The sequence below is a fragment of the Daphnia magna genome, linkage group LG1, assembly GCF_020631705.1.
Source record: "Daphnia magna isolate NIES linkage group LG1, ASM2063170v1.1, whole genome shotgun sequence".
NCBI classification, from domain to species: Eukaryota; Metazoa; Arthropoda; class Branchiopoda; order Diplostraca; family Daphniidae; genus Daphnia; species Daphnia magna.
Window position 1 is genome coordinate 903297 of NC_059182.1, and position 24015 is coordinate 927311.

Below are 24015 nucleotides of genomic sequence, written 5' to 3' on the forward strand. Positions count from 1 at the left end.
ACTGGTTTCACCGCCGATTGTTCTGCTTCGCGATCACAGATCATTTGTCCTTGGTCGTGCTGTACATACAAACGGCCAGAGCTACGGTCGATTAAGAAAACATCCCTCTCTTTATGACTAACTCTATGTATATAATCTGTTTTGACCGACCAGCGCAATCACCAACTGTTGGTGGCATTACATCCGTATAGCCACATTCATGATGTATGCAAATTTCCAGGAAGCTATCTATACGCTTTATAGTTGCCCTCTATTACACAGGTAATATAACACTCATTCTTTTTATTATCCAAAATATTCTGTAGACGAACCTCTTGTGTGTATACACAGCTCATTGTCCGGGCCTGCATTATATATTAGAAAGTGTACAGAACAGCTATAACAAAAATGTCAGGAGCAGGGCGGTTCCTCGAACAGTTTAGGCAGACTTTTCAATGCCGTTTTTAAGGGAAGAAAAAAAAAAGGCATTAGACGTAAAGGACTGCCGTAAGGTGTGCTGGTGCATTTTCGATGGGTTCGTAGCCTTCACACTATTCTTTTGAAAATATAATCTAGCGCTGGAAGATCTTGACAGTTTTCCTGGTTGTATATAGAAGCCATTTGTTGTGGGCCGAACTACTTTCAATAGTATACACACAACCTCGAATTGTTGAACAGACGGGTGTAAAAGAGGAAACCTTGTTGCAGCGCGTTTCGACGAATGTCCGAAAAGAAAAGAAAAGGAAAAAAACCGGTTCAACCATTCGCCGTGATTCTTTTTCTTTTTTTAGAAAAATAAATGGATATACCTTACACAAGTATGTACAAGAAATAGCAAGAAAAATCGATAAGAAAATGTACAGCAACATTTGAACAGGATATCGTTTCAAATATACACCTTGAGACATAAAAGGTGAATGAGGTGACTATAACAATTTTCGGCCGACTCACAGGGTCACCGTGAGTTTGGTTTTTTTTAAATATTTTAACACGCATGAGACGAGTTGATTAAGGTGTCGTTTTAAATGGAATCAAGTTCAAGGTTAACGTTAACGTGTTTTTGGATGCATTTATTTTCCAATGTCACCTTATATGTTGTAGCTGTATAACGGCATGTATATACGTTGACGCTAATGATAATAGACAGATGCTGTCCGCAATTGTTTGGGGTAAAAAATGTTGAAAGTCGTGCTATAGAAAGACTGCGATAAAATTGAATTGATCAAAAGAAACACTTTGGCATTCAAGGATTTTTCGTAGGAAGGCGAACATGTAAATCGATATTGTTCTATCGAATTCTATATACGCAGTTTGAAAAAGGCACGCAGTGATTTTTGGATTGCTTTTTAATTATGTGGTGCATACGTTTCACGGAATCGTTTTTGAGGACCTTCTTCAACCATTCTTTTCATCCCAATAAAATATTGATTCATATACCCTTGACACAAGTTTCGAATGTTATGTTATTCCCATTATAATATTTATAAGGTTTCGTTGATTTGATCCCATTCCGTTTTCGTTTGGAAGGAATCTGACATATCTTCAAAATATGAGGTGCTGGCAGGAGTAAATCGAGATTGTTTAGAATAAAAATAGATCAAGGACTATGCCACATCATCTAGAAGAATGTCCACCCGTATTGGACAAAAAGAAAAAAGGAAAAAAAAAAAAGGGGGCAGGCATGTCTGCGCTCTTTTGTTGGTGGACAAATAAAAAAGCATTTAGGTTATATAAACGATATGGGTGACCTCTTGTATATAAAGCGTGCTGGAAATAATGGGTCCTATTTATAATGCGTCGTATTTATATATTTATATCGACATTTTCGAGGCAAACTGATGATCAGCACGGGCCCCCCATTCGCGATAAACGGGGCTACATCTATATACTCTAATACAATTTTTACCTGGAAACATGTCAATTGTGTGAGTTTTCGTTAAATTTCTTAACAAAAAAAAAGGGGAGTTTTTACACAGGAGTGAATCAGCTTCCGTTTTGCATTTCATCGTAATCATCGTCATACAAATGTAAGCGAAACTTTCGAAATCCTTGAAACTTATCTTTTGACGTCGTTCTCTCTCTTTTTGTTTTTCATATATCACAGCCTCAATCACGGCCCAGCCCAGCATATGTGTCCCTTTGTTGAGGGTCACGACAACAAAAAAAAAAAACCGGTCGGATTTCCCGTCTAATCACAAACACATACGATATGCATCCATATACAGGTCTCTTATTATAAAGAAATATATATTTTCAAATCTAATCAAAATGATTTTTTCCCCTCAAAAAAAAAAAACTATAGCACCCCCCTCTTCTTTCAGTTTATCTTTGCCTAATGAACAGCACTTTAGTTTGATATACTATACGAGGAATTAAATAATCAATGCAAGAAGGGCATAACGTTCATCAATCACACACATGTCGGAGTGACAAATTTCGAATGTGCGAGCGTCAAGGTAAGACGCACGGCACTGGCGCATTGCTGTTTGACGTCCACGTATCAATGAATGACACCATTTTGAACTATAAAGGGAATAAAACAATACGTGCGTAGATATACAATACCGACCGGTTTAAAAAAGAAATAATCAAATTTGTGTTGTTGCACATATTATCAATACGCAAAACAGCCTGCCACATGGGCAAAGATGATGGGGGAGAGGATTTTCTTGTTTCCAAGGATTTGGAAAGTTCAACTTTGTGTTTGGTTATTTTTTTGCCCTCTTCGCTAAAAGGTTTATATACGGAAACGTCTTTCGCTGTAGTGTTATTCATTCCAACGTCAGCGTCCGTCTCGACGACAGGCAGCAGTAGAATAGAGAGAAAATCGTTAAAACATTTGGATCCACGTGATGGCTCATTATCATCTTCTTCTGGTTAGTTGGCAATTCGCACCTATTGTCCCTATAATATATTCATCATGACCCTTTTATTGCCAAGTTTTTGGTAGGTGCGTCTACCCTGATGGCTGCCATCCGCTTGACGGAAGCTAAGCCTGTTCCAGCACGTCGATCTTCTTCGCCATTCGCTGGTTTCCACCATTTGATCGGTTCGATGGACGACGTGTCTGCCGTCCCAACGATGATGATGATGCCATCGTTCGTCTACTACCAAATGGTGTCTCCGTTTAACAGTCCGTTCCAGCGTATGATCAAACCAGCGTCGTGGTCAGCTTTTGACGAATCGTCGGAGGAAGAAGAAGAAGAGGAAGAACTTGAAGAAGAAATGGAGGAGGAAGCGAAAGAGGGATCGAAATTCGGCAAAAAAGAAATGAAGAAATCAACTGCTGACAGTTCGAAAAACGAAGAACGATCGGAGCAGAAGGACAGAGAAAAGGTGAGTCAAACAGAATCCAAAAAAGGGGAAGACACGGAAAGCGAACGTTTGAACGATGCTAAAGATAAACTCCAAGTGGAAACAGAAAATGAGAAGAAGAAATCAGACGGCGTCGCAGACGTGGTTAAAAAAGAAGAGCCATCAGCTGAGCAACCCCAGAAAGAATGTCTGAAAGAAGCAAAGTCTGAAGTGAGTTCCAAAACGGAACAAAAGACATCCTCCGTAGAATCCCCGAAAGAAGAAGAATCGCAAAGTAAAAAATCTGAACAGGTGGCGAGTGAATCGGAGAAAGAAGCAGAAGCTGAGGAAGAGGCAGAACACGAGCAGGAGGAATCCGTGACAGAAGAATCCGAGATAGAGGAAGAAACTCTGACAACAGATTCACCAACTACGGAATCTCCTAGTCAAGAATCTAGCTTGGCTTTGATTGTGGAAATAACGACACAATCACAAACAGAATCCATCGTTGAAGAGATGCTGACTGACGCGCCCAAAATAACAGAAAACGGCCCTACCAAAAGTCTGGGAGGGTCATCCACAACGTACGTATGCAAATACGGTAAATGTCTGCACAACGCCGAAGCTAAAAAATTACTGGAACAAGAAATAGAGGCGGAATTATGGGCGAAATTGTAGCAAGCCGCCATTGAAAAAACAAAACACTTAAAAGTTTATTTAGATATAGAGTTCTATGAATTTACATGCTTGAAAACTGTATGTCACTTGTCTTCCAATTTTTTAAAATAAAATTCTTTTGAGCTTAAAACATGAACGAAATTAGCTCTGCAGCTCTCCGTTTCTCGTGTAAAATTAGCCCTTGACTAATTAGCAAGGCCAGTGTTTAATTTGACAGAAGACAAAGGATTTCGCGTTGTGTTTCTTTCAATGTGCTCGTGCATTATTATCCGCTGTTGACGCCCAGCAGTCGCCCCTTTTAAATTGGTGGTGATATCACGATGGTTTATCCTTCGCGATCTTGAATGGCGGTTGCTCTTTGTGATGTTCTTCTATTTTTTGTCAACCTTGAAGAAAGAATTCTAGTGACTGATTCAATGCACGTTTCCTGGCTTTTGGTTCTTTTGTTCGTGTTTTCTTATTGTTGTTTGCGAAACAATTGGGTGGCACTGGTTAGCTTATTGCGTCAATTTGGCCTTCAGTGTTCTGGGGTGGCTACAGGGGCGGTGGTTTTTTTTGTGCCATCTGATTTGACCATCACGCTTCGTGGAGTCATCTGTTTTCCCCCTCTACCATAGTTGATGCGCTAATTATCCGCCACGAGTCACGAAATACCGAGACGATCACGACGTTTTGGGATTTTATTTTCTTTACGATAAAGACATTGCGTTCTAATCTTAGCCGATGGATGGCGTTGTTGGCAGAAAATTCCAGAAATTTTTTCTTTTTTTTTCCAAATAATTTGAAAACGTGGAATTCGCTCTCTCTAGTTTCTAGATTGTGTTTTGCTTGTAGATGAATTTGAGAGCTACCGGAGGTATTCGAGGTTTCCAAGAAAAAACATAAAGGTTGACACTACAGATTATTAAACTGGCATTTCTCGAGTATGTGAATCGGTTGAAGGGCAACCACGTTTTGTTAATATCTAGAACGATAGACCTGCCCTGGCATTCGGATTCCAATTCTCACACGTGGTATCAGGTAAAATAGTCTTGAATAACCTAGAACAAATTGGGTGAAAGTAAGTATTTATTTTTCTTTCCCAAAGATGAAATAACCAACCTTCATCCCATTTTATTATAGTAAGCCAGTTCTAGATTTTCACATCTTTCGTGTAATTGATTCCTTGAAAGGAAGCACAAGTAATCATAGACATGTTGAATATTTATTTCATGTCAATCATGGAAAACAAGTTGTTTTCTTAACCGTAGTTTATTCCATCATCTCTGTGAGGTTTCGAACCCAGTCAGGTGTGTGACAACAACAGTAAAAAGAAGACCATAGAAAAATGTTGAGCCTAAACTGTAAAGAATGAAAACTTTGCTTTGTCCTGCATTTCCAAGTTGACATGAAACAAACATTACAACATGCTTGTTTTATTTGTACAACCACCCTGCATCATGACGTAGTGGATTTGTGTTTGCAAACCTAGCTATGGCTAATACGATATAAAGTTGTGCTACACAGTATTATATCTGGTTCAGATAGTCTGTGTCCAACTAAGCAGTAGCCCAACTTTTCATTTCCCCAGAATTTTGCATGTTTGCAAATACGAGACTTTGACATGTCACCTAACAAACTGTAACTTTCTTTCAGGTCTGCTGGGTCAATAACTGATGCTACATCCCAAACCAAAGTGAGCAGCCAAAAGGTAGGGCCACTATTATGATGTATCCCATTGTTTTCCACGACGACTTGGGTCAAGTCGTGCTACATTGTTCCGCATATTAGCGTCCCCTCGTCAATTCCCCTTTGCGCTAAAAACATGTGACATCAAATCAAAACTTATTGAGCCTCCCTGTTGTCGCTTCGTCATGAATCTTTGAATAAGTTGCCTGCATGACTTGTGCGCACGAGAGGGCTTATCCCGTGTACATGGAATATATATATCATATATTGCCTACACATGTGCGCACCATATGTACATAAAAGCTGGAAACAAAAGAAAAACGAGAGAATGAAGGAGGAAAAAGCCATACGAGTGGGGAAAAAGGGCGTCGTAAAACTCTTCGTCTTAGGGTTGTTGCAAATAAGTATCAACTAGAGAGAAAGCAGCTAGAGAGAATAATAATAACACTCTTTTATTCTACTACCCAAAGCATATATTTATATAGATGCAACTTTCGAGTGCATATATGTGCCCTGCTTTTATTTTTTTTCGACATGTATTATAGAGGCCTATACATACACACATATGCCATCTGAAAAGCTTCAGTTTAGTTCGTAAAAATGGGACAGCAGACGTTCTTGTTTGTTATAGACCAACTCCCTCTCCCCCTTTTTTTTTTTAGATATTTTATATCGGGACAAAGAGCCTCTTGAAAAATAGAAAAGGGATTTTTCTCATTAGGACCCACCACGAAATTGTTGCCGCACGAATAGTAGCATCAATTAGGGATCTGCCGTTGCCTGTGCTGCTGCTGCAAAAAAGAGAATTCAAGGATCCATCCTCTCCAGGCCATTATCTATGGTGGTACTATACCAACATCTTTTACATACGATACATCACACACACACACACAACACTAGGAAATAAGGGAAAGGCAATTTTAGTTTTCCATCTCCAATGGCTTGAATATCTTTTCGAGTCGTATAAGATTGACTGTTGATTTTCCATTTGCAATTTGCAAATGGAACACGGAAGACATCACAGACTTTTCTTTCTTCAAAATTTATTGTTGCATCGATTCTTTTGCTTTTTTTTTCGTTCTCGATTTTCTTGCGTCCCCCCGCCCGCCCTGCAGCCGGTCGATGGTCTCATAGGCTATTGGGTGATTCCGCACCGTTAAGTAAGATGAACAGCTCGTGTGAAAATAAGTGTCTGCCTTTCTTTTTCCTTTTCCCTCGGCCGCCTCGACACGATACACGAGCAGGAAAGACACATGGAAGGGATTCGTCTTTTTCTTTTTTGGGGAGGGGGGTTGGCAAGGGTGTAGTAGAAACATGGAAGACTCTTAACTGTCGACTACTGCTGCTATACTGGAACTATTGGATTGTCAATCGATTAGACTCGCAAAGGCATCGGTGCGTATCCATTGTGAATTTCGTCGAAACCGGCCATCTGCTCTACTGGCGTGTCTTCCTTTGTTTTGCTATATATAAGTGACGTCAAGGGCACTGGTCCTTTCATTGTCCCTGGTGTGTGTGTGTGTCTATGGCCGCGGTCTCTCTCGTTTCCCATTTCACAGTTGACCGAACGTCTCGGCCGATAATGGCCAAAGCAGAAACTTGACGAAGCTTTCTCGCCCTCCATCTCTCTCGTTTCCGTCTAATCTCGATGTGTTTTTTCGAATTTATTGTTTTTCTAAATCGCTTCCATCAATTGCGAATGGACTGGCTTTGAGATTCGAGCAGCAACTTTGTTTTTGGCTATACTCAATTAGACAGACGCACGAGTGGCATTTGCCTATTCTATGCACGGACGATGAGGGTGGCATCGCACCAAGTATCACGGCCGCGAGATCAAAAGCTGTTCGCTTTCAACATGTTCGAGTGGCGAAACGGGAGTAAACGAGCAGTGGGCGGAGCTTACTTGTGCCTAGAAATCAAAGTCTTTGTTGCATTCAATTTACCTCCCCCCCACCCTTTTTTTTGTGAGTCTCGATGCCACCGAGTGCGCGATCAAACGTGAAACGTCTCGTTCAAGAAAACTCTCGATGCAAAAGTTTTGACGTACGAGTTTCTCTTCAAATTCAAATGTTTCGTTCTTTTTCTTTTTACAATCGTTTGAGCTTCGTTTTTCGATGTGTGTAGGCAAAGGTGAGCGCAGGATTCGTGCTCTTCCAACCGCGCGCCGGCGGAGGGGGAGGTGGGTAGCTTTTGTGTGTGTGTATATACGCGCACCCATCCCTTTTATTTATTTATTTTTTTTTACTTCCGCCCGCAGTCGTCAACGTGACGCAGCTCGAACCGGTCGCTTCAACATTTTTCCCCCCGTGTCGGTTCTTGTGTCGCTTTTTTATTTTTAATTTTTGTTTATTTTCGTGGGGAAGGGGGTGGTTTGAAAAAAAAAATTGCGCCGTGTTTTGTTTGTTTAAAAAATTGATTCTTTTCAAGTTAAAAAAGAAAAAAACAAAAAGATTAGTGCCATCTAAGTGACGCGTGATTGGGATGAAAATGTGAATTTCGGAATGGATTCGAATTGAATCGGAGCCTTGCGAAAAGTCGTTTGAAATCGCATCACTTTTGGACGCAAAGTTTGCAATTCTATTGTTTTGATTCACAATGAACAGCTGGTCGTCGACGCCCGTTTTCCTGCGTTTCTTCCTCATCATCATCGGTCAGTGGCTTTCGTCTCATTCCAATTGAAAATTCGCTCGCTGACTCGACGGTGCGGTTTTAATTAAAAAGCGGTGGATGGGAAGGGGGGGGGGCGCATTGACAGTTGTGGCTGAGAGCATATGTGGCCATTGCCGAGATGCTTTCAGAGATTTGATCGGAAGTTGAACGTCTGTGGGAAAATGCCATTGCCGAATGTTCGTTGTGGAGGGGTGGGGGGGGGGGTGAGGTGTTGAATGGAACAAAAGGAGATCGCGACGCGTGTGCACGGACATCCCCGTGAATTTCTTCGTTTCCGGGACATTTTTTGAGGAATCTTAGGTGAAATGCGATGTTGCCATTGTAAAAAAAAACAAACAAACAAACTGATTGTAAAAATTAACGTCCCAATTAGTTTTTCACGTCTCGTTGAACTCGATTTGGACGAGGCTCAACCAAAACGGCCATTGTTCCCCTTTGACTTGAACATCATTGCCAATTTTCATCGAAAAATTACACGAATTACTTTGCTCTTAGTGGATAGGACAAAATTTCTCGTCGACATTGGACGACGAAAAAGAAACAAATACACACACACAGACACACACACACACAATCGCTTGTATTAGATCTCCCATACAATAGACACTCGCAACAAAAGGTGGTGGGGTTCCGCTATTAGGGACACGGGGGTGCGTTCCAAGGCGACAGAGTTCGATCCGCCATGTCACTTCCTCTTCTTTTATGCTCGTTGCGATGGCACTTTCCAATCTGGAAGTTGTTTCATGGACGTATAAAAAAAAAGAGGAATGGCGGACTGACCGGAATCCTATATATAGATGTCATCTGCAAGTGAAACAGAAATGGAAACGTTTCTTTTTTATTTATTATTATTTAAGAGGAACATGTGTGTCTACGTGTGTCTGTCTGTCTGGTGGTTGCGTCTTGCTGTGTGATCGATGAGTCACCACACACACACGGCCTGATAAACAGTGTCTAGTAACACGAGTAAGAGACTGCAGCACTGTATACAATAAGCTCTTTTACGTTTTGATCGATTATCTTTGCCACTATGAACGCACGGACTTTTTGGAGTGGATGGGCTTTCTTTTATTTCCCAATGTAAACAATGGCCAAGTGAATCGCAAGGTAGTGGCTCTCGATCTCACACACCATTTTTTAACACTATGCCTTTTTGCCACGTCGATATAGCCGTTGTATTGACTTCTTTCCGCCCCGCACGTGTTTTTTTGACGATAATTGGATTAACAGAGTTTAAAAAAAATATATATTCTTTTTCTTGGGAGGGATAGGAAAGAAATGAAGGAGAGAGAGAGAGACATGATGAGTACGGGGGTTGGGTTGAATTATTAGAAGACGTTGACGTCGTTACCTGGGAGGCATTTCTAATGCGTTTGCAAGTTTCCCTTCCTTTTTTCCAGGATATGCTGGCAGAGGGAAACGGCTCCAGTAGCAATAATCCATTTACGTCGAAAGTGAAATGTTTCGAGCTTCTTCGTTACGAATGAAACAAGAGAAGGCTAAAGTCGAGCTCAAGTCGCAGTAAGAAAAATCAACAAGTTTGCTCCCCCCTCCCTCCCCCAACCTTCTTTCGGCATAATCATTTGGAACGAGCTGTCAGATCGATAGGTGAAGAAGAACGAAATGCCCGTTTGATGGCAACGAAAATGTTACAAACGTATAGTAATGAACGGCCTGACGTATCGACGTTCTTTTTCAATAACAGTCAAAACGTGCGTTTATTTTTTTAAACTTGTAACGGTCGAGTTGACAGTTTTACCTTGATAGGTATAAGGCGGCACGATTCGATTTGGGCGCCAGGAAGGAACAACAAAAAAAGGCGCGTTTTTTAAATTTATTAAATCGAATATTTAAATAAAATGTTGAATAGAAATACGACGGTAATGTAGGGCATTTCTCTCGTTTTCAAGAAGAAGAAGAAAAAAGTCGGAAAAATGATCCGACAAAAGACCTTAACATGTGAATGAATAAAGCAAAAATACAAAAAAAAAAATTTATTCTTTCCTGTCTGTCTATGAAAAACGCCGATATTATCGATCGGGAGTGGTAGCTTTGAGAGCGTGAAGAAGAGAAATCCATCGATCTCGTTTCTCTTTACGTTTCAGCCATCGAAAAACGTTGTCGTCGTCGACATTAAGGTCCTCCTCTCTCTTCTCTTTTTCTTTCTATCCTCACCATCTCTCTTTCCTTGAGGCTTCTATCCATCGTCGTCCGGATAGAGCCGTCCCTGCAAAGATGGTCCGTGTGCGCCAGTCACGGAGTTCTAATGCATTTTATTTAAAAACAAATCGTATATAAATAGTAGATATATATATATATATATACATCGATATGAAGTAGAGCCTGTTAATACTCTTCTCCGTGTGTCTTTGTCGGCATCATCCATCACATCGGTGAAAAGAGCGATGTGATGGATGTACCTTTTTTTCATCTCCTTCCTATTCACCTGAAATGATTGGTGGGTCAAAATCTTTTTTTTGTTTTCATCACTTTCCATCAATTCGTTAGAAAGATGGGGACAGGCCGTTGCCTAGCGTTTGTTCTTAATAGAAATGAAGAGGAAAAAACAAAAAGAAAATCGAAAGAAAAAAGGGTTGATGGATAAGAAAGACGGAAGATAAAAGTCTCCTCTCTGTTGGAGCTTTTGTGATGTATACGAACCAGACTCGGTCAGGGGAAACAGAAAGAATCATTCCTTCATCCATTTAATCCTCTTATATGTCGGGGATGATGGGCTAAAAGAAAAGAAAAAAATAAGAAATAGAAAGGAAGAAGGACAACAGACAGTTTGTCTTGTTTCATTTGCTTTCTGTTTGTAACTGGAGGCTTTTCATAATATTTTGATTAGACGCAGTAGACCAACTGTGTGTCTCCTTTTGTTTGTGGTTTTTAAGAAACGTCAATGTTGCATTTTCAACTTTTAGTTTTGATGTTTATTCATTTTCGATTTGATTTTGCACCACGCACACACAAATTTCAAACATTCGAAATTGCCGCCCTTTTTGCCCGCATTTCATGTAAACAAACACAAAATTGGTTTCAAATCAAAAATGATTTGTTTTTGTTTGTTTTTGTTTTTTTCCTGACAACGCCGTTATCAGAATTGGAGATGAAACAAAAGATTTGATTAAAAAAAAAAGAAACTTGAAAATGCTACCCAGTTTAACGGTGCAACTGTGTCTATCCATCGTAACGGAACAGATGGTGTCTCTCCGTAAAGCCCTTTCTTTTCCCCTTTTTTTTATAATTTGACTAAACTATGTGTGTAAATATGTATTTCTCATTTTCATTTGTGCCCCGCATATTGGACGGATGCGCGTTGCGAGTTGTGTTCGTTTATTGATTGATTCGATTTATCTTTTGAGCTACGCGCTTTTCTCTCGGCCGACTGCCATCCGCCGACCTCTTCCCTTTGGCTGCGACCAGCACGCAGGGCGCACAGATGAATTCCTGCCGTATTTATGCGATATTCCCCGAATTCATCCATCCGCATGATGGATTAGACCCGGCCCTGGCCTCCGCCGCCTTCTCTACTTTGTAAAGCATTTGGATCAAGACGAAGTGAGAGAGACGGCCGGCAACGGGCACCAATGGCAAACATATTTATAGACAGTATATCGATACACGTTCAAGAAAAAAGATGGAGGGCCTTGACGTATAACGTGCCGTAACAAAAGAAATCGATCCGTCACCACCAAGAGCAGATTGGATCGGGCGGGGAAATATTTGCCATTTTTTATTTATTCATTTTCTTTTTTATTTATTTATTTGATTTTGTTTGTTGTCCGTAAAGCTGTCCGATTGCATAGGCAAAGCCTAATATCATCCGTCTTCCCTTCCGGGCACCCACCGGCGACGGGCTTGACCCGTCCAGTTTTTGTTTTTGTTTTTGTTTTTTTCTTCTTGTTCGTTCCCTTTTGGGACGGGATTTCGAATCGATGGGATGGGGGAAAAAAAAAAGGGGGGATGGGAAGGGTTGGACGTGTGTAACGGGATAGAACACGAAGGTTAGCGTATTGTTATAGATATCCCTCCCTTTTTTGCTTTCTTCCAGCGCTGGATGCGATGGCAAACTTTGCGCAATTGGCGGACTCTCTCCACTCGACTGATTCTTTTCGGTCCAATCGAATTACGAGTGAACACAAAATAAAAAAGTTAAATGCTTCAAATTTTCGTTCGATTTCCCAGAAGGATTTCGCCTCTTCCTAATCACATTTCCTGCCTGTTCCACAGTTTACACGGATGTTACATTGTCAAATGCAAATTCTTTTACAGATCCTCTGCTACCACCGCGGCCCCCCTTTTTTTTTTAATGATCTATTTTTAAGTGGATTTTCCCGCCCCCCTTTTGTCGCAGGCCATTGTTTCATCTTTTTTTTCCCGCAATTGAGATGCACAACTGCGAGCAATGCCGATTTCCGGCTTCCGGTCGATAGTTCTAGTGCCTCTGCCTGGGTCAGCATGTAACCGATCACTGGATAAGCGAACGCCACGGTACACACAAGACGGACGTGTGTGTGTGTCATTCTTTTGCCGTCCCACCCTCTTTCGATGTCGTCGCATCCGGTCGGATTCTCATGAAATTTGGCTGCGCTCTTCTCATTTTCCCTTTCGTTTTCTTTGGCCTTTTTTTTTTTGAAATAGGAACTAGTGCGTTGCAATTGCATAGCAAATGTGGAATATGTTTATTTTTATTTTACCGTTGTGTGTAGGGAAATGTTGGCATCTTTACGCACACGCACGCACGCACGCACACGTATGATGTTGTTATATGTATAGAGTTGCAAGGGTTTCGACGGGATGGCACATTTGAATTGGAAATTTGTGTTCCTTTGTCAATAGTTTATTTTTTTTTTGCCGTCATTTTGTACACAGAGATGGCGTCGATTGAGATCCGCATCAAATAAGTGCTGCCCTTGACTTATCATTGACGAATGGGCCCACGTTTTCGCTATTTCGCTTTGTCCGGTAAAGAAAAGAGAAGAGAGGAAATCATTTGAGCTTTTATCGCAAACTGCCACTTGTGTTTTTAAGTTGATGAATTAATGAAGACAAACAAAAAATGAGGGAGTGGGGGGGGGAATGGCTATTAGGTTTGTTTACATGGGAGGGTTCGTGTAAAACAAGGCCGTTGATTCTATGGCAACGAAACGAGGATTTTTTTTTTTTTATTTCTGTTTAAACGGAAATGATGATGAAATGTTATTCCAGTTCACGGAACAAATACCTCCCTCCCCTGAGGAAAGGGGAGGGGTCTGTTGAGTTTGTGCTGGACGTTAAGTTCTAAACCCCCAAAAAGAGGATTTGCCCCCCCCCCGTTTTCCCCATTCGTGCTGACGATGATGATCCATCATCATCTCATTTGAAGGGGTGGTGGGTGGCGGGATTAAAAAGACTCGGTTTGTGCTCCAGTCACCATGGAAACGTTCAAAAACAAAAAAACATTGCCGGATAACCGTCCTCCCTTTCAGTTTGTCGTCGTTATTTAAATAATGACAATCAAAGCGAAAATGGAAGGGGGGGGTAATCAAAGCTGCCAACAGATTTCTATCGATGCGGCAATAATCGTTTAATGAAAAAAAAGATTTAAAAAGAAAAGGGAGCAAATTGATGTGTGCGCTGATTTAAATCTCAGTTAATCCATTCACGATTTTCCATGAATTCTTTTTTGGGGGAAGGGATATATATTTTTTTAAATGATTAGTGGAACGGAATCAAATTAAAAGGGATTTGTGTACGATGTAGGACAAAGAAACAAAGTACACGATGACGTCATCGTGCGTGAATGGTGCAGTTAAAGCCCTACGACCTTTTTTGTTATTATTATGGTTATTATTTTTTCTAACTGTCGTCATGAGCATATCGTTTTATTTCCAGAGAATTTATTCCCTCCCCCTTTTTTTTTTTTATATACGAATATGTATTTATTTTTTGGGGGGAGGGTTTACAATCTTTATTTAAGGTAATGACTGTGGGAATGTAATTTCTGGGCCATGTAACACTCGAGAGAGAAATGGACGTTCTTTGCTCATTTGATTTTCGTTGCACAGACGGCAATTTTTTTTATTTTTGCCAAACAGTTTGGGGTCTCCGGGGTTAAACGGGTGAGAAATGTTTTAGATATAAATCTTTGAGAGGGGGGGTACTCGGCCAAGTTGACTGTCAAGAGTCAAGTAGGGCGGACGGGGGGGTTGGAAAGAAGTCGAAGCGGATGACGATAATCATCTTGATAAAACAGGAACACAAAAACGGGGAAGGCCAAAGGACGGAACAAATGTCGTAAACAACTCGAATCATTTTGCCCTTTTATTTTCAAAAGAAAAGAAAAAGAGTCTTTCACGTTGTTATTGTTGTGGTAGAAAGAGAAGAGAAAGACGATACTTTCGACTTGTTTGCTCATTTCGTCATGGAACGATATCGATTCATTTTCTGTCCCGTTTTTATCTTTTTTCTCAATGTATCGAATTTCGGCCCCAAAAAATGTTTTCATTTTTTTCCAGCTTGGTCGGCTACTTGCAAATCAATACGAAACGAATCAAAAGATCAGACAAGTTAGTTCTTTTTTTAAACGGAGTCGTTCGGGCCTTGGCAAGCAATAAATAGGATCACTCGTATTGCTAGGTGTCCCAATCTTCGTGTACTTGCCTTTCTAAGTTGAATCATTTTATTTTCTCTAAATTCGATCATCATCAGCAAAAAAATTGTTTAAAAAATATCATTTTCAAAGACACTCACACACAAATGGGGGGGGGGATAACGTTCACAACGGCCCCTGGTTGAAAGATGTAGACGTTTAAAAAGAGAGTCCTCTTTGGTCAGCTTTAATCTAATCAAAATAATGTTTTTTTACGATGATGTTGTTTGTTTTTTTTAGGGGGGGGTGGTTGGTGTCGTGTTTCCAGCTCGGCTTCATTTTTTTTGTGTGTGTGTGTCTCTCTTCCTGGACCATATGTCACTTCTGCTCGTATCTGAGCGTCCAGTCAACCGTTGCGTTTATAATGAATGCCAGGCTGCTGCGATTCGCGTCTATAATGATGGATCGATGTGCATTTCTTTCTTTTTTATTTTGTGCCAAAGGCTTTTGTTTATTGAAACGGTTCGATGCGTTGGGGATTTTGTGCACGTCAAGAAACAATAGCGACTAACTTTTATGCAAAATTTCTTCATTTTTTTTATAGCCAAAAAACAGAATTTCTTTTTGAGTGGCTTTTGGGAATTCGCCGAATCGCCATAACTGGGCACAACTTTATTGTTTTGCTCGTGTCTGTACCTCGGCATTTATTTATTTATTTTTTCTTTTGGCTGACAAACTTTTATTCTGGTTGTACATTCGGGTTCTGCCGCCCAGTCATAGAAAACATTAGACAGAACCGAGATAAGGAAAACAAAAAAGTTTTCATTTTCTTTTGTTCCCAATTTTTATTTTTTTCAAATTCTTCTTCCATTTTCTGATGTTGTGCCGCCCAGGAATTTGATTTTCCTGCTTCGTCTTTTGTCTGAGGCTATTTTGATTTAATGAAGCCTATGAATAATTCATGGCACGGGAGTGATGCGGAAATTGTTGCTTCCCTTGCAATAGGCGAACGCCAGCAGAGATGTCGAATCAAGTCAATTTGAATGTGTCAATCGAATAGCAATTTTTTTGTTTTGTTTTGTTTCCTTCCCTTTTCCCTTTTCATCATGAAATGATTTTTGCCCCTTTATTCTGTGTTTTTTTTTTGCAACCTTATTCCCAACTCTGAGCGCGTCTGGCATCGACCGAATGCCGTCAAAGACTTCCCCCCTTTCTCCCCGCCTCTCACCGTTCAATTTTGTCTATTCAAATCGTCGGCTTTTTGGCGTCTAGCCACCAATTTCACATGACGTCGTGTGCAAATGAGTTTGAATAGGCAACGCTCGATTTTTTTTCTTTCTTTTTTCTTTCTCTGAATTGATACGTCTTTTTTAAAAACATGGAAATGAAAAGGTTTCGGTTGGCAGTGGATGATCGAAGCGCACAAGGGACGACATCACAACTCTAAAGGAACGGCGGCAGCAGGACCCACTTTGCTCGGCCATTGGGATGCTAATAACGTTGCGGACAAGAGCTACGCCAATGGAAGCAGCGAAGCGGCCGGACATCAAAGAGCGCCCCTCTTTGACTGGGAATCGAGTCCATTGCCGAGTTGGTCGTCGTCGATGGACTCGTTGCGCACGGGACACGCCGAACACGGACATCAACGCATTCAAGAAGTGACGACCACTTTGGGCCAAACGGCTTTTCTTCACTGTCGTGTTCGCTACCTGGCCGACAGACGAGTAAGTTTTCACACTTTCATTCGCTTTTGGACCTCCTTTATTTATTTTTCATTTGAATTTTAAATTTTTTTTTAAATGAGGGTACACACACACACACACACACCAGAGTGCTAAAGTGCCCCCCCCCCTCACTCACGATCATTTCGAATCTCATTTCGTAGGCAGAGTCACAAAGAATGTCATTAACTATATACGTCGCCTTGGAAATGGATGGCCGTTATTTGATCCATTTTGCCCATTTAAAAAAAATCAAAAATAAAATCAAAAAGTTCTTGGAAGGAGGGGGGGAGGGGTGTAGAACATCAGAATAAAAAAATAATGGGGGGTGGGGGAAGATGTACGAACTTAAAAGTGAAGTTGTATATTTTTATTTTAAGGGAGGAGTCAATTTCAGTTTGACACCCAATTTTTTTTTTTTAAGTGAAGAGAAATAGTCCCCCCCCATGCACAGAAAAGAAGGACGCCGCTGAGCAACACGCGATCGAGAACTTTGTGGCGTCTCCTAAGAGAAGCCAGGAAGGTAAAAGAAAACCGCTCGCATCAAAATCGAAATGCGATGGCATCAATTGTCAACTTTATTATTTTTTTTTCTTTTCTAATTTCTCCCACGTGTTTTTTGTGTGTGTGTGTGTCACATCATCTGATATTTCCAACTCTGCGTTATTGTCGTCTAGAGTGGGAGAGAACACATCCGGTTAAAAGAGTTTGGGCTTTATCGGGGGCGTTCAATCTGTCGACAAAAAGGCCAACGTTGTGTTAAAGTTTAAAAATCAAAAAAAAAATTGGATTTCATTTTCTGATTTGTTTAGTCCATCCCTGGACAAACTCCAGAATAAAAATCAAATGGGAGAACAGGTTGGGTGATTCATGGCATACACATCAGGTTGACTTACGTATATATAGAGTCGGCTTTGACCAGCGTTGCTAAGCAACGCCGTTACCATCGTGACCCGATATCTAGATGAGTTTTTTTTTTATTATTTCGCTTTTTGTTGTTGCCCTTCATTCCGTCATGTCCCTTTTCCGATCCATCCTAGCAGACACTAAACTTTGATGTGATTCAAAATCCAAGTTTATTGTGTGTGTGTGATTGGGAACGGCGAGTTGAACGAAGAAGAAGAAGGGAAAAAGAAAAAGCCGCATCAAATGCGCTAGAGCGTTCACGTGACGTCAAACTTGGCGGGATTTCCGATTGATAGATCGCAGCGCACAGACGAGAATGGGCTTCCCTTTGTCAAGCGATTTCTGTTGACCTGTCCACCGTACCTGACCAGCCCTTGCTATTGACATTGTGTCCTTCAAAAACCAATTTGAATTTTGGCGCTTCATTTTCTTCTTTTAAAAAAACAAAAAAACAATCAAAAATCAGGTACTTTGGATGAGGCAAAGAGATTTGCATATACTGACGTCTGGACTTCACACGTACACCAACGATTGGCGAATTTCGGCCGTTCACGTGACGGTCCGTCAGCCACCGCAAGGCGGACCGGTCGTTCCGGCTAATGGAGAGGATGTCTCTTCATCGCCGTCGTTTGCGCCGGTGGCCAATGGCAACGCGGCCATGGCATCGTCTGCATCTCGAAACGCTTCCGGCCCAGCAGATTCGTCTTCCTCCGTCTGGGACGACGAGGACGGCGTCTGGAGTGAATGGACTCTGGTAACTTTCAAATGATTTTTTTGTTTTGTTTTGATTTGATTTTCGTTTTTTAAAAAAATGTTTTCATTTGACATGGGCAGAGGATCCGTTCGACAGAGGCCAAAGACGCCGGCCTTTACGAATGTCAAGTGAGCACTGAGCCCAAAATCTCCAAGATCTACCGACTTCACGTTGTCGGTAAGCCGCCCTCTGAACTCTCTTACGTTCATCCACTTCTGCATCCAGTAGCGAATTTGTGTTTAAACCTTCGCTTCAATACGACGTTTGCGTTCAAAATGATATCAAAGACAACGAAAGTTTGTGCGCGCGAGGCTCTCTGGAACACGCGTTGTCCTATCATACGAATAATAATAACAAGATTTAGGCAAACAAAGAGGGGAAAGAAAGATTAAAAAAAAAAAAACAGGATCGTTGAACAATCTAAAAAGTACGGACGTGTTTGTCGATTATTCATTGGGTGCGCGTGTCCCTTTTTCTGCGTTTGATTCTCGCGAGGAACAGCGACGACACCAACTGGACAAGTGGGGCGGAAAGTTCGCTATCGTCGGCTTGGACATGAATCTTTTACCGGATTATGATCGCCATTTCGCTTCTGCGTTTTGATTCATTTATTTCAGAACAATAATATCGAAACGAAAACTGTGCGTGACTTTTCTTTGTATTTCTCTTTTTATTTCTAAAAAACTTAAAGAATAAAACAAAAAAACATTGGACGGGATTTAAAGATGGCGCTCGTTCTTATTTATTGATGTTGAAAGATCGCTAGTCGGCACGTGTTTTGTGGGCTGTGTCATATTTCGAATGGCAAGCGCACAGAAAGTAAGACCCACATGTAGACAGAGAAAGACTAATCGTAAATGTTTTCAGTTCCATCGTTCTCAAACATCGCCCCCCTTTCCCAAAGTTTGTCTCTCCCTTTTATTTTTATCATTTCCACGCAGAATTCAGAAGGGGGTGGGTGGGGGCTTTCTTCGTGAATCATTCAACACCCCATCTCTCGTCGTACAAGCTCAGCAGTCGCATCAAAATGCCATTCTCTTTGCTTCAGCTTCTCGTTTTATGCACAGATCGTATTTCAAAAAGAAAAAAAGAATATAAGAAATGCCTTGCATTTGATAGTAGTTGTGTACGCGCCATAAGTAGTGGCGTGTAACGTTCGATCTCTTTGTGTTTCGACAGCGCCCAGTCCATCGGTCTCTTCCGAAAGCCAAATCTATATTCAACGTTACGAACGTGAACGTGTACAGGTCATTTGTTTCACCCTTCTCGCATCTTGTGGCTATATAGTGGTGTTAATGCGATACACAGCCAATCGATTTATTGGCCCTTCACTTGTTTTGTTGTTGTTGTTGTTGTTGTTGTTCTTCCTCTTCTTTTCTCTACACACAAAAAACGAGATACACTCGGCGCTATAAAGTTTGTGTTTCTTATAGACAGGCAGAAAGAGAGAGAAGCCAATAGCCTTTTGTTTTATTGATGGCCGGCCCGGACGCGCCCACATTTCTTTGTGCCACGCGATAGGCAGCCGACGAAGTCGAGTACACCAAACGACAATAACTTGGGCCGTAATTATATCGCCTTTCCATTTTTGTTTTGTTTTGTTTGTTTCGCCGAAAGGAGAGAGGGGCGAGTGCCAAATGTTTAGAGTCAAAAGAGGGAGAGAACAGTTTGCGTGTTGCGCCCATCAATTAGGTCGTGGCAGCTGCGCTCCCAAATCACGAGACACGCAATGATTTGTTTCTTTGACTTATTGTGTGGCCTAATGACATCGTCATCATAAAAAAGGACTGTAGCGCCAGCCAAATAAACGTCGTGTACCAGTCGATCTGTTTAGCAGATAATCAATCAATAATTGCATATTTCTTCTTTTTTTTTTTCTTTTTCTCTTTGTTGGCGGGTTGGGGTAGGCCAAAAGAATAATAACATGTGCCAACGCAATTGTTATATCCGCGTGTGTTTGTTTTTTTTGGGGGGGGTCTGACTAAATAATTATGGCTGACGCACGTTCGTCATTGATGGCAATCTTAAGAAAAAACAAATTCAATTACAAGGTAAAAGGGATTGCAGAAAATCAAGTCGGATCTGCTTAAACTCAAAGCCCCCTTTTTTTTATGCCATGCATTTTGTGGTTTTCTTATTGAATATGTCGCAAATAAAAGGGGGGTCGGCGCTTGTTAAAGGCACGTGCGCCACTATAAAGTGCTTTTATGAAATTGATTGGATCCCATCCACCTACTCCGCTTGTCGTCTGCTCTACACACAAAGAGGATGGATGAAAAATCATTTTCATCTTTTTCTTCTTCTTTTTTGTGCTTGCATTTTATAGACACACACACTTGATATGTATGAAGCGTCTAGAGCTTTATGAGCTAATCATATTCTAAGCCAAAGAGGGTTATTACTCCTTGTGCAATCCCTCCCCTCCTGCACCCCTTTTTGTAACTGGCAAGAGACTGTTCACGATCCACGCACGGATCTCTTATTTATTAATGAAACCTTTTTTTTTTTATTCTTTCAGCGTTTATCAACAAGAACAACAACAAAAAAACAAAGTTTGATAAATGCATAAGGACTTGCGATGGGTTTTGTGTATATCTGTCTGCCTATAGAAAGAGAGAGAGAGATCTCGTGTGTGTTGCCAAGTAGTTGGATCGTATAGAAAGAGATGAGAGGCTCTTAGATGTCAATTGAATTTAATTCCCGTGTCTTATCGTCTTATAACGCGAGTCTATTCTCGCGTGTGTGTGTGTGTGTTATAGGTCCATGTTTCTAAAGAGCAAAAGGAAATGTCTTATTGCTTGATAAAAAACAATAAAGAGCAAGGGAAGTTGGCTCGATTTGTGCCTCTTTTAACATGCGGTGGCCCATTCTGTTTTAAATTTTTAAAAAATTCCACATGTGATGGGTTGGATACGGTGGGGGGCGCAGCGTTTGTCAAGCGAAAGGTAATGTTTTTAACTGCAAATCCCGAGTCCCATTTGGGTTCCCTTCGCATTGGCTTTCAAGTACCGACCGTCATGTTGACGAACGATTGCGATTAATGTTTTCCCTTATTTTTCTTTTTGGCTCGTTTGACGCACATTGCTATGCATAATGTATGTACAGTACGTTCCGGGCATAATTTCTAAGAAAAAATTATTTAACGATGCAGAAACTAAATAAAAATGAAATGAAAATGGAAAGTTAGGATGACGCGGGGCCGAGAGAAAATGAGGGGTTGACATTGTTCTTAAATGCAGTGCACACAAAAACTCTTAATCTCTTCTATAATGTCACATGTGATTTGCTGTTGGAAGAATAAGGTTGACTTTTTTGTTGTTGTTGACGTTTGCTCTTCAATTATTGATTCAGTCGTAATGAAATTCGTCATCAAAGTCGACACATAAAAGTATGCCCAACTTTGTGTGTTGCCTTAAATCTCCGTCGTCGTGGAGATCGCCGAGTCTAACTTTATCTCAATCGTAATAAGTTTCAATTTTTTTTTTGGGGGGGGGGAAAGGAGAAACTTTATTTCAATTGGTTTTCTCTTTTTGATTTTGCGTGTCATTTACTTTGTTTTTTTTTTCTGACGACAGTTTCGAAAGCGTCGATTCTCGGCAGCGCCGAACTCTTTGTCAAGAAAGGCAGCGACATCAATTTGACTTGCGTGACGCTGACTGAAGAGCATCAACCGCCTTCGCAGAATGCGCCGATGGGCGTCAACAAGACGCCGCACTATTTCACGTGGCACCACAACGGACAGGTAAACAAAATCAAAGCAAATGCGTTAAAAACGTTGTCATTCGCATCGGTTATGTTGTTGGAATTTTTGTGCTAAGGTGCTGAATTATTCGGCTCGCGGCGGGATGAGCGTGACGACGGACACGATCGATGGTCAGAGTCGTCTGCTCTTGGCCAGAGCGGCACCTCGTGATTCTGGCAATTACACGTGCGTGCCAGGCCCGGGAGCCACACCGGCCTCTGTCACCGTCCACGTCCTCAACGGTAATTGATGTGTTACAATATCGGCCTGCCTTGCCTTTTTTTTTGTTATTGTGTGTGTGTGTGTGTTTCGCCATCATGTGAGTATGGCGATATCAAGCAAGCAGCTCAAAGTGCAGTTCGATTTTGGCCGCATGGCACAAAGAAAGAAACGAACAGATGGCCCTATTATTTTAGGATGATTACCGAGCCAAACTTTACGTAACTTTCCTGTCTCCCCCCCCCCCTTATATTTGTGTTTATCTTTCGTTTCGGAGGAACGTTTGGTTTCTCTCTTTTTTTTTTTCTATAATCTCACTAATCGGTTATACGATCGGCAATCAGGGAATGCGGTTGGCGTGAACAACCGACTCTAATGTTGTGTGTAAATGTCAGATGGAAAGTCGGACGCATGTCGACGCCGCGAGGGGAGGGGGGCTACCTTTTTTAGTTATTAGATGGAGTGGAGTCGGAAATAAAGACGGACGATCAATACGATAGGGGGAGGAAAACAATAACAACGATAAACAATAAGTATAATCTGATAACAGGATATCCTGGGAAGAAAAAACAAAAGGATTTTGGCCATTTTTTTAACGTTGAGTTCGTCGATGGCAAGTATCGCTTATAGGGTGGCAAGTTAAAGAGGATGAAGTGGGGGGGGGGGCTCGGTCGTATTTCTCTGATGGATAACGACACCATTTGGACGTGAAACAGGCACTTGGTGCTCGATAGTTTCGCCCATCCGTCTTTATTTCTTTTCAGTTTTTGTTTTTTTATCGAAGGCCGCCATTCAACCATTTTCCCCGACGCATCATCATACAAATGGATGTACATTGTTTTATTACGTATTGTAAAGATTTGAAAAAAAAAAAAATGTCTTCCGGAATGAATTCCGGCCGGAAGAGATTTCTGTTTTCATCTTCATTTTTAATTGATTAATTTTTTTAAAAATAAATTATAATACGAAAGGTGAACAACCGGCGGCCATGCAGAGAGATAATGCTGCATGCCTTGTGACACCTTGGTGGACTTCATTGCCGGGCATAGTTGCCCGCACGTCTACCGTCTCTTGCTGGACGGCTCTGCTCACATTGGCCGTTTCGTCGTCTTGGTTAACTCGATCTCAACTCTGTGATGTCACTTGACAACCGTCGTCGTCTCCCATATAAAAGTTTGAAGTTTTTGTCAACTCTGTTTTGTTTGCTCTTTCTACGCGTATTCGTTTTCAATGTTTCTCATTTTAGATTCAAGTCAAAAAACAAAAAAAAAATGATTTTTAAACACATTATTAATTAATTTATTTTTTTCAATTTATGTTCCTCAAAGTCGAATTTCTCATTCCTGAAAAAAAACAAAACAGTCATCGATATTCTTTTGCTGTGAGTATTTATGAATATAATTATACTAAATAAGGTCGTCCTTTAATCTACCAAATACGGTACACATGAATTTGGGGAGAAGGGACCGCTGCGTGTTCTGACTGTCATGTCGTTTGTTACGCGGAGGAACATCATCGCCTCCCGTTTTTTTTTCTTTTCATTTTCTCCTTTAAATTCATTTTGAACAGTCCACCAGCCTACATTTATAATCCATAAATATTTATATATAAATAAATATAAATCCCGGCCCCCCTCAAACAATTTTTGATGGTCCATATTGTATTACACAACGGATGATGTCGAATCGAAGAAAAATACGAAAAACAAAACCAAAAAAATAATAATAACAACACTCTTTAAAAAAACAAACGATACGCGCGTCTATCTCTTTTTTCTTCACCAACTTTAACTCGATTTAAAATGACGAAA

The 24015-nt window shown here is 40.9% G+C and overlaps 2 protein-coding genes across 4 annotated transcripts; both read left to right on the top strand.

The window, feature by feature from the left end:
* Positions 1-2704: 2704 nt before the first annotated feature.
* On the top strand, positions 2705-4087 carry LOC116919898 (cilia- and flagella-associated protein 251). The gene is made up of 2 exons (XM_032925959.2): positions 2705-2855; positions 2920-4087. Exons 1-2 carry the CDS (start codon positions 2832-2834, stop codon positions 3949-3951), a joined length of 1056 nt encoding a protein of 351 aa, XP_032781850.2. The 5' UTR covers positions 2705-2831; the 3' UTR covers positions 3952-4087.
* Positions 4088-4707: 620 nt separating this feature from the next.
* Positions 4708-23844, top strand: LOC116919394. Of its 3 annotated transcripts, XM_032925376.2 has the most exons (9): positions 4708-4838; positions 4920-4971; positions 5587-5641; positions 16256-16587; positions 17957-18244; positions 18325-18421; positions 21820-21986; positions 22063-22228; positions 23177-23844. In XM_032925376.2, exons 4-9 carry the CDS (start codon positions 16273-16275, stop codon positions 23350-23352), a joined length of 1209 nt encoding a protein of 402 aa, XP_032781267.2. In that variant the 5' UTR covers positions 4708-4838; positions 4920-4971; positions 5587-5641; positions 16256-16272; the 3' UTR covers positions 23353-23844. The 3 variants fall into 3 exon arrangements, with proteins under 3 accessions (XP_032781267.2, XP_045033446.1, XP_032781259.2); XM_045177511.1 differs by having other exon boundaries at positions 4723-4971; XM_032925368.2 differs by lacking the exons at positions 4708-4838; positions 4920-4971; positions 5587-5641 and adding an exon at positions 7827-8269.
* The last annotated feature ends 171 nt before the right edge of the window (positions 23845-24015 follow it).

Bases quoted from the DNA above. Each gene is read 5' to 3' on its own strand.
- LOC116919898 (XM_032925959.2), top strand. From the start codon at position 2,832: ATGGCTCATTATCATCTTCTTCTG. The intron at 2,856-2,919 runs GTTAGTTGGCAA...TTTATTGCCAAG, and splicing joins CTCATTATCATCTTCTTCTG to TTTTTGGTAGGTGCGTCTAC.
- LOC116919394 (XM_032925368.2), top strand. From the start codon at position 8,215: ATGAACAGCTGGTCGTCGACGCCCGTTTTCCTGCGTTTCTTCCTCATC. The intron at 18,245-18,324 runs GTAACTTTCAAA...TGACATGGGCAG, and splicing joins TCTGGAGTGAATGGACTCTG to AGGATCCGTTCGACAGAGGC. The intron at 18,422-21,819 runs GTAAGCCGCCCT...TTCTGACGACAG, and splicing joins CTACCGACTTCACGTTGTCG to TTTCGAAAGCGTCGATTCTC.